A 20,084-nucleotide genomic window follows, 5' to 3' on the forward strand; every position below is an offset into this window, starting at 1 on the left:
AAATGGACAATAAACAAAGGGAAAGGGTCTCAGAAGGAAAAACACTCAATACTCAGAGAAGCTCAATACTCAGAAGGAAAAAGAGTATTCTTCTGAGTATTGAGAAGATTTTAGCTCAAAACTCAGAAAGAAAAAAATAGACATCCCCTCCCCCCTACCCCCAAACCGTTTAACAGTCAGAGAAACAGGAAGGGTAGCAGTGCAATGCTTGACACACCATCCTAGGAAATACTCAAGTATATGAAAATCGGCTCTTCTCATTGTAAAGTTTTCTTGCTTTTTTTTCTCTCTACAAGCTCTTGGGACAAAGAGGGCACACAAATACATTCTAGAAACATTTGCTTGAAGGTTTTAATTCCATATGTGCAGCTTATTGATTTAAGAGTTTAGGATCTGATCCAGATCTTGCTGCGAAGACGCCCACTGATTCAATCCATTTTAGATAAGGCACCAGGATGATTAAGAACTACTTTAGTTTTTCTGCAAAATGGATACAGGAGACACTGCTGATCTTAGAAGTGTACCTTGCAGCCAGGAATAATGTCACAGAATCATCAAATGATTTGGGCAGGGACCTCAAAGCCCATCTAGTCCCAGCCCCTGCCATGGGCAGGGACACCCTCCACTAGCCCAGGGTGTCTAAAGCCCCATCCAACCTGGCCTTGAACACTGCCAGGGAGGGGGCAGCCACAGCTTCTCTGGGCAGCCTATGCCAGGGCCTCACCTTCCTCACAGGGAATAATTTCTTCCTCATATCTAATCCTAACCAACTCAAAATACCACATTTTATTCTTTATTCTGCATTCCCAACCATTTGAGAAGGGAGATGAATCTTGGCAAAACAAAACTTTTCAGACAACTCCAGTGTCTTCCAAGGACTAGCAATGCTATTGCTCGGGAAAAGAGACAATACTGTATTTCAAAGACAGTGCCTATGTTCCTCAGCAACATGAACACATGGCTCACTAGTGCTCTTCAATACACTGGAGTATGAGAAGAAAACTGGAAATGGTCAAATTCAGTATAACCAAAGATGCTGAGAGTATGAGACAAAAATCTCTAATGCCAGAAAGAATCGCTTTGCTAGAGGTGCAAAGACAATCAGTGCAAAGCATAAACCTGCTAGTTCTTGCATATATTGTGTCAAAAAGGAAGAGGAGGACACCATAAAAAATTATTGCTCTATCTTTCTATGGACTTCCTGCCATCTTCTTAAACTAATGCTGATAATTCATTAAATTTAAGTAAATTATCATGAGAATTAGTTACTTGATGCCAACTAATTCCAAATGCAAAGAATGTCCTTTTCTACAACATCTATTACATGATCATCATTGAATAAACACAAAAGTAAGCTGCAAATAGAGAAAATAAAATAGTATACTAGATTGAGTTTAGGTCTGAACAAGGTAAAGTTCAGATTCCCTGTCATTGTTCTGCTAACCACCATTTTTGTTGAAATGGTTTACCAGCATTTTTCTCTTTCCAGGTTTGCAGCAGATCATTCAAGAATGATCATGGAGGAAATCCTCACTTAAGATTCTCAGGTGTTGCTTCCAAACTTCCCTTCTCTCTCTACGGTGCTCAAAGTTTTGGCAGCCTGTCAAAATAGCAGCTTTTGTATTCTCTTGAGTCCACTACGCTGTCAAAGCTGCAGCAGGGAAGTATACATGTGGAAAGGTTTTTAGCACTGCCAGAACAACTACTGCATTTAGAAAGGAAGTTAAACTAAATCACGTACCTCCCCACAGCCCAATCCTACCTACCGTGAGAGCAAAAGGATTACAATGCCCTGTCCATTCTTCCGGGACACAACATGGGACAAGACTTTACTATCCAGAGAGGACAATGAAGAGAACTGGGAGCTAGAACCCACGTCCAAACATCCCTGACAGCCCAGGACACCCTTAGCTTTCAGGCAAAGCCTGGGACACACAGTCGCTGCTGTGTTTCCAGTGGGAGAAAGTGAAAGGTTCAAGTTTCAAACCCCTGGGGCAGTGGGACACTGCTACTCCAGGTATGCATGGTAAGCTGAGCTTCTGCTTTTAAGGAAGAAAAAAGACAATGCTTAAAAGGCAGCAATGTTAAAATAATATTTACATTACAGAGTTAAGTCACTGAAAGTTGAGAAATGTAAACTTTGGAAGTGTTTGAATAGCTGCTGTTTAAGCAAACTCATTTCTGCCTTTCTTTTACCAATGATTTCAGACAACATTGGCAATTACATGATCACATGGTGTTACTTCTACAAGACCTTGTGCTCATTCAGCTATCAGTAAAAGCTGTGTGGACAGCCATGCTGTTTGTACAATACATCTATTTCAATTTCTTCACTAACTTTTTCTTTCAATTTTCTTCACCAGATAAAATCATTTTTTTAGGGTTAAAATAATTTAAATTTTTAGATACACCATTTTTAAAGTTTTAACTTGTTTCTACTTTTGAACTGACCAATGAGCACAGAAGAGGTCAAGCGGTTAGAAGCCTCCTGATGAGAAGAAAAACTGAATTAGATGAAATTCTATAGTACTGAAAGTTAAATGCATTTGGGTATTAATATGAAATCGTTACCAAGAGACAGAGAGTTTATATAAATTATTGTATTTTGATGTATTTGTTTTCTGATAACAGTGAAACTTCTTACGTGAGACTTTTTGGTTACAGCACTCTTTACCTACTGGTTTCCACAAATAAGAAATTGCTGTGGATGCCTGATTGCTTCCTTTGCATTATACTGATTTTGTTTACAAAGGGGCTTTTAATAATCCACTATTGCTCTCAAATAACCTTGAGCAAAGCACAAAATGGACACATCTTTGAAAACAGGTGAGTGAGTATTCAATAACTTAAGTGAGACCATAATACTGACAGGTTTTGAATAGTACGGTCGTGCCTTATCTCTCTGTTTAATTCATCAAGTCTCTAAATACACTACTAAAAAGGTGTCTGTGCACCTGGATGGGGTAATTATTAAATAACACTGTCAATTCTTACCTTATGTAAACACACTGCAAATACAAAAACAATTTATGCTTTCAAAATGCTGTTTAATAGATCCCATGATTTTAAAAAGTTAAAAGGAAATCTATACTTGGAGCATTCTACAAGAGATAAAACACATTTTGCAGCTTCTGTCTTTATACTAATATTTGAAATCCAATTACAGAAGGTAATGTGTTTTTCTGACAGAGGAAATTAAGGATTTGATATTACAAATTTTTCAATTTTTTTTTCCCTAAAAAGAAGCTTCACACTTCCACTCAACAATTGAGCCCTGTCCCATTCCTCAATAAACACTAAACATTTTTGGAGTGAACTAACTTCCTCACAATACTACAGTAGCATTAACTTCCCCATTCCAAAAGAAATCTATAGATGCAAAAAGAAAACGAAGCCTTGGGTATGCAACATAGGTTATAATTATGAACTACAGTAACTGAATCCATCTTCCATTAAGAGCAGGAACATCCTTCTAAGATTATTTTACTGAAATGGTTCATTTAAAGTTTTCATTATTTAACAAGTATGGATATTGCACTAGCTAGCATGCATTAGCAGAGAATTTGCCTACAAAGTGGTAATTTAATCTAAATCAGTTGACTGGCAACTCTAAAGAACAGCACTCTGTTTCAACAACTCCAGTTGGCAACAACATCCTCTTAAACTGTTTCCAACTACACTAAAAGGACATCCAACTATATGTTAAATCTCACTGCAAGTCAGCAGGATTTTACCCTCCAAAATAATTCAGGCAGTTAAATGGGACTTTTACATCTTCAGTACACTTAATTTTTAAAAGTTCAGTAGCAATCAATACATTCTTTTCTGAAATGGGATTTGTATTCCAAACTTTGTTTTGCAATTATTAGCTTTATTAAAATTATTTCAAGGGCATAGAAGGAAACAGCCTCAGTATTAAACCTGACAATAAAAGCAAATTGAACATAATGAATGTTTGTAACCATTTCTCTTTTTTCCCCTACCTTTCATCTAGCTCAACAAATGTGTGTTTGTTTCTCAATGATCACAACACAAAAATACCAAGCACTAAAATGCAAGAAAGATGCAAAATGTATGAAAAATCAAGCAGAGTAAGTCAAAGTTAATTTGTATAAGTATGGTAAATGGCAAAATGTAAATGCTAGCAGCAATGGCACATCTCATACAGCTAAAATCTGTTTCTGTAAGTATTAATTTCATATATTCCAATGATGACTGAATTGCAGCCAGAAATTCCAGAAAGTTTCAGGTTAAAACCACCATAAAGCAGAATAGTTCTGTTGGCTTTAATCAACTTCAAGCTAGAAGATAAACACTCAAGTAGACATACGCACACTCAGCCCAACTGGCAGTCAAGGTATCCCAAATTCTCCGTACTTCTCAACTAAGTAGCTTTTTAAAGTTAACCTGAAATTTGGGCGATGCCAGGAAATAATGTTCAGATTCAACATCTAAAAGCTGTTTTTCCTTAGCTCTAGAAAAATCATCATTGTTTCCCATCTACTCCTATCTAAAAAGGGAAAAAAACCCATTATTGAGTAATTTCAGTACTGCTACAGCTTTGTATTATACAACACTGTTTTTACCTTTCCAAGCATTCTTCCAAGGAAGTAATAATGTCGGGCGTAAGAGTCTCCAACAAGCATCTGAGCAGCAGGATTGGGGTAAAGAAGTCCCTCATTGGTGGTCTTAAAAAATCCCTGGTTAGGGTTAAATCCTGATTTTAGTAGTTCATTCAGAAATTCTCTGAAAATTCCACCACCATCAATACCAGCTTCATCAAGACCATGTGCATTCAGTAAGTGAACACGAATGCGCTTTTTTAGGTCAGGTTCTGCAGAGAAAAGAGAGAGACAAACTCATATACAACTATCTGCTTGAATTTTGTTTGGATAAAACCACACGTGACTATGTATACAGCCCCACCTACACTAATTGTAGGTAAAATGTGAACTAGTAAATAGTATTGTAGTAAAAATCTATTAGTGGCTTAAATTTTGGGACATGCAGTATGTACCAGCGGTCTTGCTCCCCCTATACCAGCAGAGGAAGAAAAAGCGCCCTACAAAATGTTTTAAGAATAATTTGAAAATTCTATTTATGTGAAATACTATGAATGCAAGGTTCAACTTTCTGCTGTCTAAAGGAATCACCAATAAGCACTGTGGTCCCTTGGAGGGGTGACTGTTAAGCTACACCATTAAATAATATGCTTTGAAATGGAACTTAGTATTTTTGACACTGGACTCTTTGTTATGTCATTTAATTCCAGTGAGCAAGGTGTGGTCAAGATAGACACATTCTGAAGGCAGGTAATCTGCTTGTATTACAGAATGCTGCTACTTGAGAGAGCAAGCACTATTTAGTCCTGGAATCATGTATATGTAACAGGGATAGAGGGCTTTTTTGTTCAATTCACTGAAGGCTTCCAAAGACCTAACCAAATACACAGCTTTTGCTTGATACCTTGCATTGACTTCACTTGTGTCCCAGTAAAGCCACCAGTAAAAAGCAGTAACAATATAACCTTCTACTCCTTCTATGTGCTACACACACGTTACATGAACAACCCGTGTTCATTAACTAATCTCCAGCAACCTGCAGCAACAGCTTCTCCAGAACTACTGAGTGTCCTACACCTTCCCATCAGTGGGTGCCTCTACATCTAGTGACTTCCCAGTCTTTTCACACATTTCACTCCTAGCTATTTTTAAACATTACCCATCAGCTCTTCATTCAAGCAAAATGCTCTCCTGCATTAAAATTCTGCTGGCCAGAAATACAGGATGGCCATTTTTAGCCACAGGCACTGCAGTAGGTCCACTATCTCATGACTATTCAAACTCAGAAAACAGGACACACACACTGGCAAGAGAGAATCTCAAGCATATAGACATGCTTTGCCTGGAGTCTCCCAAAACAGTGAGCATTTATGTTAAAGCTCTCATATATGGACATTGTTGGTTCAGTGCTTTTTGAAGGCTTATGAAGAAAACCAGTTATTTGTCTCTTCCTCTGTGTACTGACAACCAGACTCATAGCAAGGAAGGAAAAGTGGTCCTAAAACAAATTCACACGTCAAAACAAGTGACCAGGTAGAGATGGACTCCAAATTAGTGCAGCTTCTCAAAAAAGAGTTCAATTTTATGACTCAAACAACCAGAATGTAACTAAACTGTTACTAGAATCCACTAAAGGCTATTATGGAATATGCTGAAGAGTCTAGTTACAGGGGAGAAAAAATTTAAGATATTTTTGCCCTTTATTAAGCATATGATATGCAAATAAAGATTGAAATCTACAAGAACCCAATCAGTACATTCTGCTATTCCAAGATTGTTTTCTTAATGATCTCAATGAACATACTACAGAAGCATTAACTTTGAACAGCTGTCTTCTCAGGGCAAGTAGACAAATGGGATTCCTCTTCCAAATCCATGTGCTTCGCTCTCTCATGATGAATTTCAGGATCTTATTTATCATTTGTTTTGATCTCCCAGATTGATTTACATCAAATCAGTCTACAGTCTTCATCCCTCTTGTCATTTTCAGGAATTTCTTCTTTTCTGCTCTCCTATGTGGTGTCTGATCTACTCCAGAATTAAAATTATTTTAAAAACTTGTATTTTCTAATACTGGCTTTTTTTAAAAGGGTCCAACCTTCTTATTTAGTCTTCATTGGTGCTAAAAGGCACTAGTACAGTATTGGACAGCACTGTATATATACATGTGAACACATGCAGAAAAACAGACTTTCAGACTCCAGTGACCAACTACTACTATGGTTTCTTTGTGCCTGTAAACAAGACATCAATCTTCACCTGGGGATTATGCTACTTCCAATAGCTTGTTAAAAGCTTCTTGGGGCCTCCCTTGTCATCATTTTATGAGTAATTTTCTTTCCAAGGAAAGGCTAAAAATATTATCTGGAACTGTATTTATGTATATGCAGATAAAATTTGTATTAATATAAAAAAAGCTCTTTTGCAGAACAGAAAGCTTGGCAGAATCACAGAGCAGTTCAGGTTGGAACAATCACAGGATGATTTGTGAGCTAAGTTCTTGATAATACAGCCCAGTACACAGAGCGTTTTCAGCTCAACATGGAGAGCTCTTAAGTAGTTCAATTTGTCCTCCCCTAGGAACCCCACGGTCCTTTACTGAAATCAGGTCTACACCCAGTGCTCAGTCCCTAGTGCTGAACAGGGTTATTACAGGACTCTGCTTTGGTCTTTCCTAAACTTCAGGAGAATTCTGTAAGTGCTTTTTCTTCAGTCTGCTGAAAGCTGGCTGTGTGGCAGCCTGACCTTCCAGTAAGTGTACTGACTATTCCCCTCAGTATCATATTGCCTGTGACCTCACTGAAGGTAGAATACATCCCAGTATCCAGATTGTCAGACTAGATTAAGTTTAGGAAACGTGCATTCTAAAACTGCTTTCAGAGTTTAATAGAACTACATTGAGACAAAATGCAGTCTTCACAGAAAACATGTTTCTCTTCTAAAGCTATCTTCTTATTAAACAAATAGGTGGACTTGCCTATGACTTGACGCTGCATTGTTCCAAAGCTTCAGCTGAACTGTACTTTCATATGTTTGGGGGAGAGAGGAGATCACAACAGACTCAACTTTTTCTGTCTTCCAGTTCCATTTCATTATTCCCTTTTCAAGAAGCTCATTAATGACTCATACTAAACTTAGTAAGATGAAACTATTTACAACCACTAGGAAAGAGGCTAAACAGTCGATTGCACATATGATCTCCAGATGATTATATGGTGACATCTCCTGATTAGCCTTTAAAACTTTGCAAAGACAGGAGAACTTCATTTGTACTTAATAAAAAAAGTCTAGATGATCCTCTTTTAGGTAGCTACAATTTTAAACAGATACTGAAATACAAAATCCTATTTATAAATAGAATAGCATCTTCAATACTGCATGAGTAAAGGAAATTACGAAAAATGATTTCCAGTAATTTTATACTAACCAATACCAACACCTCCTCTTCCTCTCCGAACTAGGCAGTTCTCCAGAAGGAAACTTACATGGCACAGCTAGTGAGATTCACATAGCAAAACCTCACATATTTGGCAAATATTCTTTTTATATACAACAATATCATATAAATAAGGACTTTATTTCAGAAGGTTTTATCTATACTGGAATTCTGGCTTTTAGAACAGCTGCTGTCACATGAACTCACACTAAGGTGTTTAGACTGATTTAACTCAGTGTGGAAAAATGTCTACTTCACGTGGGAAAACATCTACTTCTACATACCATCAATGCAAAGCGCACTGCATTAGCCTTATCAGCCACCCTGTACCTAGCAACTCCTGTGCAGTCTTCTTTTTTGTTAACACAGATTACCAAAGCAGGCAATATATAATGAACTACATAGATAAATAAGACAAAGCACAAATATTTGGAAAAGTAAATGGGAAGAAAAACCCCATAAAAGTTGGTTTGAACTAAGGAAGGGTGTGTTACAGTGAGACTGCAATAATAAGAATGTGACTGGATGTGAATTACATAAAAACAAGGAAATTTATAAGGACTTTCACACCTCAGAGCTGATATATTTCTAAGATCGTATTCAAGCAAGCAAGTATGTAACTTACATGGTAAGAATGGTTAAACATTACAAATAAGCAGGTAATTTAATTTTAAACCTACCATTTTCAGGAGAAAGTTTATCATAAGCATCTTCATAAATATAATTTCTTCTGATAGTGACATTAATTCCATCCAAAAATGGCCCATCTCCTTGAACTTCTTGTTTATCAGCATAGATCAGCCTTTGAAAAATCTTTTAAAATGAGTGAAAAGAAAAATCATGTTATTGTGCAAATCTAAACAGTCAATGAGAGATGGTTATTCACTACTATTACTGTCCTTTGAGCTGCTTCAGGGCACTCATTTTCAAGTGATTTTTATCATCTCCCACTGAGCTGCAGAAATACAATACAGAGCCACATACCTGGGAGGGATGGAGAGAGGACAGACATGCAAAAAAATTTCCATGCTATCATCCTCAGTTCTACTAGGTAGAGAGGCTGTGTATGTACCCTGCTTCCCACCACTCTCTTTCCTGAAGCATGGCTAGATACAGTTACACAGCACTAGATAGAAAGAATCACTTGGAGGTGCAACTCAGGACTAAAATGCTTCTTGAGACAGTGTGGACTCCTACATAATCCAATGTCCATACGTATGTTAGTCCTGAAAATAAGAACCCTAATGCGTAACTGAAGCATTTACAATGACTTCAGACTGTCTGAACACGTGGAAAAGGAAGTAATGCTGACAGAGGTAAACACCTGGGGAGATTCAAACCCCACCTGGACACGATCCTGTGCAACCTGCTTCAGCAGGACAGTTGGACTGGGTGATCTACAGAGGTCCCTTCCAACCCCTACGAGTCTGGGATTCTGTGATTAAATTACAGCATAATAGATGGCAACCAGAAGCAGGGGGCATGACAAACACACACCATGAATCATGATAAGGTATCTTCTTCCCTTATTGCAAGTTGTTTTGCAGGGGCAGTGGGAGACCCCAGAAGGATGCTGACTCCCACTATTACACAAAAAGGACCGTACTTAGTACAAAAAGCAGAATAAGAGGATCTCCTCCTGAAATACAGAAGTTCAGTCTATAGTTTTATCCAGACTTCTCCAAGTTCTCATCCAATTGTTATCATTTCAGTTTTTCTTATAAAACCAGCCAAAGTTTTATGAATTCCAGAAACCCAAAATACATGCATCTCAACATAGCTTTAAGAAGTAAAGAGGTTGCAGACAGTGACTAAATCATGACGTAGAGATGCCTGCTTGAGGTCACTTCCAACTGTTGCCCAGTAACACTATTGCAGTACTGCACATGGTATTCAGTGGTTTTGTTTGAACAACTGTTTCATAGAACCCTGGAAAAAAACATTCTTTTTCTACCAAAGCTGTCACTGTCTTTTTTGACAAATACTGATTTATTTTCCCTATGGAACTATTTTTCATTCCCTTGATAGTGTCTTGCAACTTAATGTTCCCAAGACAATTTAGGGAGCAGTTTTTAAGTAATTGATACTGTTGACAACAAAAGCAGTTCAGGAAAAAAAATATGGATAAAAAAATAATATCTTTTAAAAAGATTAAAGGATGCAAAGTGAAATAGCTAACAGAACTAGCAATTACATATTTAATATCTAGAAAACATTCAAAAGCAAATCAAACAGTAAAAGAATCTTTCAAGTTTTAAACTACACACTCTAATAAAGTATGCAGAAATTTAATCTCTAGGTGTTATTTTCCCAAAACGGACATCCATCATCTCATTCTGAGTAAATCCACCCACTGCACAGAAGTCTCCAATCTTGACCTTGCAATCTGTTTATTACAGACACACAGCTAGTTAGTGCTCTGCTTGCCACAAGAGGGTGCAATCAGGTAGATCAATCACTGAATCGCAACTGCAGTTTATAACACGGCTGCTCTCATACCTCCTGGAATACACGTTTTTAATTTCAATGCAGTTATTAGAAAGAGTAATATAACTAACTAGTAAAAAAAAAGGAGAGAGGTAATTAACTTCAAACGTTCAGCTGCCACATAAATACTGAAGAAAAATGGTATAGCCTCACCTGTCCTTCTGCAAGGAAACAATTCAGTTTCTATTTATCTAAGTGCTCTTCTTACACTCACTGACAAAGAAAAACCTAAGGGGGAAATAACCCCACAGTCTGAAAAAAAAAGGAAAAAAACAAACCCACAACCTGCACATTAAATTAGAAATTCGGTACCTTTACTCTTTCTTCAAAAGGAACTACAAAAGGTAGCTCTGTCAGAATTGCAAGCTGTCGTTCTTCAGATACAGAGAGAGGTGCTGGTTCCAAACCCACTTAAAAGAGAAATAATATTTTTTAAACATTTTGGAAAGAACTATATTTTTTTTACAGTTTATTTTGTATGAAATGACTCAATTTGCTTTGTACAAACACACACCCATCCAAATAGTTTTATTACTAACAGTCACATCAAGCCACCTTCTCAAATAAAAGACCCCTGACTATTTACACCATACTACAAAACTGAAGTAAATACTTCATATTACTACCCAGCCTGGAAGTTCACGATGATGTCAGTTTCAACTTTTTCCTTTGGCCCCTACCTATGGTGACTAGCATCCTCCTGTCCTCCTGCAACTGGACACAACTTAGTGTTCTTTTTTCTATTTTTTTTTTAATTCCTCAAAGCACTTTAAGTAGGGATATTTTAAAGCACCAACTAACATGACATGACCCAAAACATGATTAAACTTGATGTATATTCATTTGGAGCAGGTTTACAGGTTGCAAGCCTTTGGAGTTTCTGATAAAATGCTTATCTGATTACCCTTAGTTTACTTAGTAAACATTTTTAATTAAAGTCAATGAATGCAGCCTATTAAGCTAAGGGTTAAAAGCATATTAAATAAAAAGTGCATGTACAGCAAAGGTAAACTACTACATGACTTCGACTGTTCAATTATTCCAGTCAATTAGTCAATTTTATCTGCATTTCTCCATCACAGCTCCTTTCTCTAAAGAGAAATATGGGATGGAGTCATCAATACAGAGGGCATTTAGAACTCAGGAGTCTGCCATTTAAGTAAATGAAAAAGCACAAATAAACATGACCATATGTGATTCAGCAGTACTTTCATGCTAATTGGCTTTAACCCATACGGAGTCAAGAGGGATTAAACAAGTCATGTGCATGTTTACCTGCTTGTTTTCACACATTCATGTTAACTGCATTTTTTTAGCCTGATTTGGTATGAAAATGAGATTTACAGGAACATACTGTGTCATCTTTCCTCACAATCTTGCCTCCAACACACCTTCTGAGCTAACCAGTTGAACTTTAACAGAGAATAGGAGATTCAAAAATACCAACTTCTGTGAAAAATTCAACTGGATAGAGAAGAGAAATTCCTGTGGAGGCCTGATTACAGGAACAGTAAGAACAGCTCAGTTATCCTCTCTCTTCAGTGCATCAGCTTGTCTGACAGACAGCAAAACGATAGCATATAGATGCTCCGCATCAGTACAACACGTGCACTATTGAAAGAGGTCACTGGTGCTGTTATGGGAAGGAAGCAAGAGGCCTCAAGGTACTACTGCATGCATGAGGAGGAGACTACAAGACTAGTAGTCTGGGGGAGAATCTGGGAATAACGAAATGTGGAACAGGTCTAGCAGTGGAGAACTTCAAGACAGTATAGCTACCAAGAGCCATGTAGGTCCATGGAAGAAATGGGCATTACTGATGTAGAGACTTTTCAAGGTTTTGTATTATCAAAAACTGAAAAAATATTCAAACTTATGATGAGTACTTAACACTGGTCCAATTAGTCACCATCTGGCAATTAGACTAATAAGGTAATCAAAGTAAACTTACATGATCGTAGCTATTCAAATACACCCCCCCCCCATCATTATAAGAAGTTCTCAGGTTTCACGCCCTTAATTCTGTACAACTCTATAGCAGCATTCACAGGCTTCTCTCAATGATCTACTGTATCTGGCTAAGATATACAAGCAGATTACATCATCTTGAAAGAGAGTATGGAGCGCAGACTCTTGTAGATTAATCATTTTGCTGCTTAAAGGCCCAATTTTTAATTCACTATGAAATCTTCACAAGTATTAGTGATTCAACAATTATTTTACCTGAGTGTAGCAAGGTAAAATTCTAGAATAGTGAAGATACAAAGGTATGAAAAGCTGACAAAACAAACTGTCTGCATGATAAAGCACATGGACACAATGAAACTACCGCAAATTTAGCCTGAGTAATTCAAGGGGTTAATTTTCTGCCTTATTTATTAGGGACAATATTTATAAACAATAATTAATACTTGTCATGGTACCTAAAGCTTGTTTGTTACAGTCTAATATATAATTTAAAAGTTTCTTTAGGGTACACAGTAAAAGCAAAACCTTAATGCTTTGTATCTTCTGCAATTTTATTCACTTTGTATCTTCTGCAACTGTTTTTTATATGTATGAGTACATATTTTTTTAATGCATGTTGTTTGTCCACTTCATCACTTCCTCCCATCAATGCCAACAGAAGCTTGGAGAAAGCTACGTTAAACACTCTAAAAGCCATACACAAGTGCATGCATGCAAATAAACATTATTCATTGTCTGAAACAAAATTAGGAAAGATCGCTTTGCTTGTGGCTATCAGAACTTTTCTAGAAAATACTCAATTGAGTTCTATAAAGAGGTAGGTTTTCTTTGCATAAGGCAAAGAAAAAGATTGCTTAGACATTATCTTACCATCCAAAGTAGATTGCAATGGTCCTATTCTTCCCATCCTTCTGACCCTCCAGACGTGTCTAGCTGATGGCACATATAGCTGTGTAACCTAATAAATTAATGGTATTTAACAGTTAAACATTATTGAATTACATATTACAATTTACTATATAGTAAATACATAAAATCGTCACACTGAGTGTGCCCAAATATCTAAGTATCTTAATTTCTAATCCCTCCTTCTTATACTTGTGTAACATTAACAATAGTGTCGTATAAAGTTCATGTATCATTCAAAAATTCCATGCAGTGTTACATTAAATTCTGATATTTCAGATACTACAGAAGCTGCATTTGAATTTGGAGATGTCAGTACATTCTGCTTACTTTGTACTGAGAGCCAGGTTAGCATCACAGATTAAGACCACTACTACTTTCTCGAGGGTGCATGTAGGCGTTACTTCCTAAGAACTATAAAGAACTGTCACACAGAGGAAGAGAAGTCTTGAACACAAAGGAAGCAAATGTGCAATCACCAAAAATAAGCAGACAACTTCGCTGTCAACTATTCCATGCAGAACTTGCAACTGTTAAGACATCTAACAGTGTTAGGAATTCTATGTGAGGGGTAACTGGTTTCTTCAGATCCAAGTTTTTAATGATTCAAAGGATGGACTTGCAACACTCATATTAGCACATTCTTACATGCACATACATGCTTTATAAAAAAAGGACATCGCTTATTTTCAAAATCTCTTGGGGGGGGGAAAAAGCAATTTCTAATTCAGATATGCACAGAAAATACTACTGAGTTTTCTTTTATTTTGAAAAAGAATTTTGAGGGTTTCCCCACACACACACTCCATCAAGCAATTCTATTTAGCATCTTGATTATGGAAAGTACTTAAAATAACTAGAAAATAAAAATGCAACAAAATGCTACCAGATTATCAGTTCATCTCTGCTATAAACCCAGGTGACTTACACTGCAGAGTGGGTTCTACTTTATGAATTGGAAATGTGATTTAAGATTAAAGTTTTTTTAACAGATGCAAGACTTTCACATTAGAGAAAAGTATTACTCCAGGTTTTAAACCACTCTACACCTGTGCAATGTTAACATCACTGATACTGTCCAGAATGAAACACTTTCCCACTAAGGCTATGTGGAAAAAGGATTTTACTCTTACCTTATCTGCTTTAATGTTTTCTTGTTCTGAGAGCCAGTGATTTGGTGGGCAGAAATTTCGCCTTGTATCTCTAGATTTCAACATTTTCACTAGATTTGTGATGACCTAGGTGTCAAACACACACGCAATAGACATTTAGAACCACGCATGAAGAAAACTTAAGAAAATTCTTTCACTAACGTATGAAATTGTTACTTAAGCTTAACTTATGAAAACAAGTTCTTACAATTAAGAGCAAATAATCAATTGTGGTTCACCTGTAAATCAGCAAAAAATTGGCTTATCAAAGCGTCATTCCAAAACCTAAGAACTATGACTATTTGAAGAAATTAACAGCTAACCAGATTGTTTAAACAATGGTCTTCTATAAAGATTTTCCTTTCTTTTTTTGCTTGTATAGTTTTTCAGAAATTAAACATGTCAATAGATTTATGTTTTTAAAAAAAAGAGAGCTACAGAACTATTTACTACCCCTCATTTCAAAACTGAGATTACAAAGAATCTGACTGATCTGTAGTTTTTCTTTGTCCACAGGGAGGAAGATTCTTAAATTTCTGTGCATCACTTTTCACAGAAATGTTCCATGTAAGAACGGAACGTCTGTCATCTTGAGACAAAGGCAGTAGGCAAATCTGAAGGATCAACTTTAAAACAGCAGGTATTTCTGCCTACAGCAAATAAACTAACCAGCCAACACAAAGATCATATGATGAGCTCCTTCATGACCAAACTGTACAAACACCACCATCAGCTTCAGAAAGTAGAGGGACAGCAGAATTAAAATCAGCAGCAAAACCTAACAGCAAAAGTTACATCTCTGAAGTATGAAAGAATGCCTAGTTCTGGCTGCTGCACCGACAGACTAAAGCATTTTCTGCTGAAGGGGCCTCAGAGGAATCATATGGATCTGATGATGATATCACCTCACCAGACGAGGTGATTATCAATATGAAAAAACAAACACAGATATCTTTAAGGGTAAGAATCTACATTGTCAATTAGTATCTTATCAAGATTTTCAAAGATGTCCAAAGGAAAAGAGATCACCTCCTCCAGAAGCAGCTAACATCTCACCCAATTAAGTTCTTGTCCCTATTAATAAAGGCCTTAGTGTGACTAGACCAGTTGTTTATACTGTATGTATCAATACTTAGATAAATCCTACGATCAGATTGTTAAACGATCCTGTATATCAGATTCAAAAGTAAAACCACTCTGAGAAGGGCCTAGCCAAGGTGCATGAAAGCAGATTACAAAAGGAGTATTTCACTACGTGTAATTAATTTTTATTCACAAGGTCCTCAAATGATGAAAGGCAATTTTGTCATTACTACAACTACACAGTCAGAAAATGAGAAAACTTTAAAAAAAAAAAAATTTACACTGATAGAACCACAGACTGGTTTGGGTTGGAGGGGACCTCAAAGTTCATCCAGTTCCAACCCCCTCCCATGGGCAGGGATACCCTCCACTAGACCAGGCTGCCCAAAGCCCCATCCAACCTGGCCTTGTTCATCTTCACAAAAACTTAGGATGGCTGAGAAAAATGCTTATAATGGTCACTAGCATGTCTTTGCAATTTTAACATTCTTCTTGGCAGTTTCCTCTGATCCAGGGAAAAAAACCAAAAAGGTAGAGATATCAAGGTAAGAACTACTCCGTCTCAAGCACAATTGTCATACTTCATCCCATGCCTTCTCTCCAAAGCAGAACCAACTTAGCCCAACACTACATAAAACATAATTAAGTGGAATCAATAGAATACTAAATTACTAGCCTAAAAGATGTTATCACTACTACAAGGAACAGCCATCCCTTTTGCAAGTTAAAACACAGCACTTGAAAAATGAATAGAAAAAAACCCCATAGACAAAGCTTTTCTGAAGTAATCTTGCTAAAAGACACTTAATAGGCAGACGCTCTTAATAGGCAGGTGTCAAGAGTAACAAAGAGTTTAATGGACCTTCTGTCTCTAGATGTTATACAAAAGACCTTTTAAGATCCAGTTTGTAAAGTAACATTTGAATAAAGGCAGAGGAAAGAATGCTATAAAAGGAACTGTCTGATTACAGAGGAATTTTCATCACCTTGCCCTTATAAAATTCAATGCAGGTTAGATGAGTCACTGAAGCTCTGTGGTCCCATTACCACCATACTTAAGAAAAGGGAAAAAAAAGGGGAGGTGGTATGGAAATCAGAAACAAAAAAATCTAGTGAAGACCATGCTAATACTTCACAAGCAGTTAAAGAACCCTTAAAGGATGAGACTAGAGTCCTACTTAAATAGGTACTGAGAATACTAGCAACCTAAACTCAGGACTCCTTTGTAAAATTATTCTGTAGGTACATATTTTATTGAAAGGAAAGTTCCACTTCAATTAATAATATTAGAATGTGGAATCCTCTCCAATAAAATGTCAAATGCAAGTAAAATTCAAAATTAAAATTCAGCAAAATTAGTGATTTCATTATCTTGAGTTAATCCTATGAAATTATTCTTTTACTTGACAAATCCCATTTTCATGTACTCATAACTTCAATCCTCTATGGAATCTCTAACACTTCACTACACTATTAAATACTCTACCAAGGCAAAAAAGGGGGGATTCTACTGAACATATTTTCACATGTAAATCTTGCCATTTCAAAGATGTCCAATTTGCTAGTAAATAAATACATCACTCAGCAGTCTCATTGTTGACAGATTTACCATTAGTTGCACAAGTAAAGCCTGCATTTTTGAGTGTACATAAATATATACACACACATATGTATCTATATATGCATATATACACACACACACACACACACACACAGAGTAATGTATTTCATTAGACACAAATAGTTTGGAAAATATGTGATAAGACTATTAGAAATTAAAAGTAAAAAGATAAATTAAAAGCACAGATGGTAGGGAAGGAATGACTTCTCGGCAGGCAGCTCGCAAAAGCTTTAAAGATAAATCTCATATTTGACAGTGTTAAAAGAAAGCAAAGTATTTTCTGTTAAATTTATGATGAACTACTTCAGCTTTTCTTTAAAGATGTGGAAGAAGACATTGCTGCCTGCTCACTGGTAAGAAGCTATTTTGAAGCTGCCCTCAAGAAAAACTCAATGCTGGGTATCGTAGTCATCTTGATGAGACGAACTGTAGCTGTGTTTAATTTTTATCTCTAACAATGCTTCTTGAGGAAATAACAAGACAAACCTTGTTATTAGCTACTGTTTTGGGTAGAAACAGTTTTCAAGATCTGGATTTGTAATTAATCTAATGGAAGACAACCCTGACTCCTGAAGATAGGAAGAGTGCATAGTTTAGACAGTTCCAGTACAAGTTTAATTCCTTAATAAGTTGGGATAGAGTAATACGGGATTTTACAACTTATGAATGACATGATCAAATCCACCTGAAATGTTAGATGCTTATTTAATAAATTAGATGCCTGATTAAATATGAAAAACTGAAGAGAAGAAATAGAAAATGGCACAATACAAACCGCATATATGAAAATACCCCTAGACTGCTGTCATCCTTACAAAAATAGACATATTGGGGTTTTCACTTGTGACCTTTAAATCGAAAGTTTATTTGGCAATTTAAAGACAAGTAATTAAATTAAATTGTGCAAACATCTATTAGATCAATCTGTGCAAATTACAGATTCAGTGGTGCATTAGGACTGTATTCAGTGCAATCAAAACATTATCAGTTACTCTCACTGCTATTAATGCTTATGCTCATAAGTGAAATGTGTTGTAAAATCAGGCAGAATAGCCTGGATAGAGGCTATCTTAGACTTGTAGAATGAATAAGCATTCCTTAATTAGCCCATCAGGTTAAGTGCAAGCCTTAATGGGCCTTTCCTAAAGTCTAGCGTGACATCTTTCTCCAAACATGGCCAAGAAGAAAGTTCCATTAGCAATATTAATACAAGCTTAGTTGATCATTTTCATTCAATTAACTTCTTTCAATTAAATAGATAGCTTGACAAAAGCAGTGATAAAAGACCTGAAGGGACAGCTGATGACTCGAACTGAACATTAGTGTGCGAGAGGTCGCCAGTATTAAACAGACTGTAAATCTAGCATTCAATTTGGAAAATGCATTTCTTCTGCTCCCACTTCTTTAATGAGCAATTTTAGCTGACTAGATGTGTTTGCTGCAGAATTTTCATGACAAGTCAAGCTCTCCTTTTTTTCAGCAACAGTTATATTAGGTTTTTTCCTGCCAACATTTTCAGCTTCTCTTAACTCATGTCGTAGGTAGGATGCCACGGATAAAACTAGCAGCAATACATTGGTAGATATCCAGAAAGAGCATACATTAAGTTTATATTTGCTAAACCAGATTCACCATCCTGTTAGTTTTCCAGCACACTGAAAAGGAGTGGTAGTACCAACATATTTTACTAGAACACCAACAAAACCTATGCAGCATGGTGCCGATTTAGTGAAGCCTCTTAGCGGAGAAGTACTTGAGTAATGATTTGGTTAGAATTTCACACCTATGTGAAGTTACAATGACATGCTTAAGTACCTTGCTGAAGGGGAGTCCCAGTTAAAACCCATTCTACACAGTAACTTTTTTATAAATAGGACTAGCAAGTATCAGAATTTAATTACTCAAAGTTTAAATGCAAATAAGGAACCTTCGCAAACACATACTCCTTTTAACAACTGTGTTATAAATAGAGGGGGAAACAAACACTAATCTCTTCAACAGAAGCCTGAAAATTTTATATAAATGTGTTCTGAAAGTTGATACAATTTACCTTGAACAACTGAATCCACCTTTTTTGTTCCGTCTGTATACATTGCTGCATTTCTGTATTTTTTGTTACTCCAACACTTCTAAATGCTGCAATATATTCCTCGCGAACCTCTGGTTTTGTTTCTGGGTAAGCCAATTTTATTATTCCTAAACATGCATCTCGAAGGCAGCGTGATAATATTACAAGCTCTTCTAGCGTAAAAGGCATCATTGATGATTGTCTCTGACCTACAACTACATAAAACACAAGTTTCTTTAAATTAAAAAAAAAAAATAAGAAAGTAATTTAAAAAAACACTTATTTCGTTGTAACTCTTAACATTCACACATAGAATCTAGAGGCAAAGAGCCATCACCCAAAAAGAGAATGAGTATACAAAGCTAGGGTTCCCACAGTGCAGATCATCTCTTCCTCCCTCCTCTCCCCCTCTTTCCCCCCTAAATGCTATCACCATGAAAGAGCCAGCTGATAGCCATGCACTTAGGGAACCATCAGCAAGTCAGCCCAGAAGAGCCTTCCCCGCTGATGTCAGTAAATCACTGACCAGGGAACTCCACAGCCTTACACAAAAACATTCTGCAAAGCGATACTGTTTAGTATGCACTGAAACTCACCTTCTATTGGATCACCAAAGAATTCATTATCATGAATAGAAATAAGTGAATGACTAAACAAAGAACTGAAAAGGTAGAAGAGAGGGATAATTCGACTAGAGTCTTCTAAAGACATTGGAGAGCCTCTTGAAATCACTTGAAGGAGTGGCACCATAGACCTTAAAATATAAAATGCAGAATTAAAGACACAGTTAATTAAACACTCC

The 20,084-nt window shown here is 36.6% G+C and overlaps 1 protein-coding gene across 1 annotated transcript in view; it reads right to left on the reverse strand.

Annotated features, from left to right (window-relative positions):
• Nucleotides 1-20,084, reverse strand: part of UBE3C (ubiquitin protein ligase E3C) — a gene marked incomplete at its 5' end in the record, with an annotated part of 76,117 nt that overhangs the window by 26,292 nt on the left and 29,741 nt on the right. Inside the window, 7 exons of the mRNA XM_084279721.1 lie at nucleotides 4,587-4,834; nucleotides 8,679-8,811; nucleotides 10,798-10,895; nucleotides 13,324-13,411; nucleotides 14,493-14,597; nucleotides 19,265-19,497; nucleotides 19,879-20,036. Of these exons, the coding sequence (XP_084135847.1) occupies nucleotides 4,587-4,834; nucleotides 8,679-8,811; nucleotides 10,798-10,895; nucleotides 13,324-13,411; nucleotides 14,493-14,597; nucleotides 19,265-19,497; nucleotides 19,879-20,036 (1,063 nt within the window). The remainder of the gene's footprint in view (nucleotides 1-4,586; nucleotides 4,835-8,678; nucleotides 8,812-10,797; nucleotides 10,896-13,323; nucleotides 13,412-14,492; nucleotides 14,598-19,264; nucleotides 19,498-19,878; nucleotides 20,037-20,084) is intronic.

The sequence above is a fragment of the Gallinula chloropus genome, assembly GCF_964237585.1.
Source record: "Gallinula chloropus genome assembly, chromosome: 2".
Lineage (NCBI taxonomy): Eukaryota > Metazoa > Chordata > Aves > Gruiformes > Rallidae > Gallinula > Gallinula chloropus.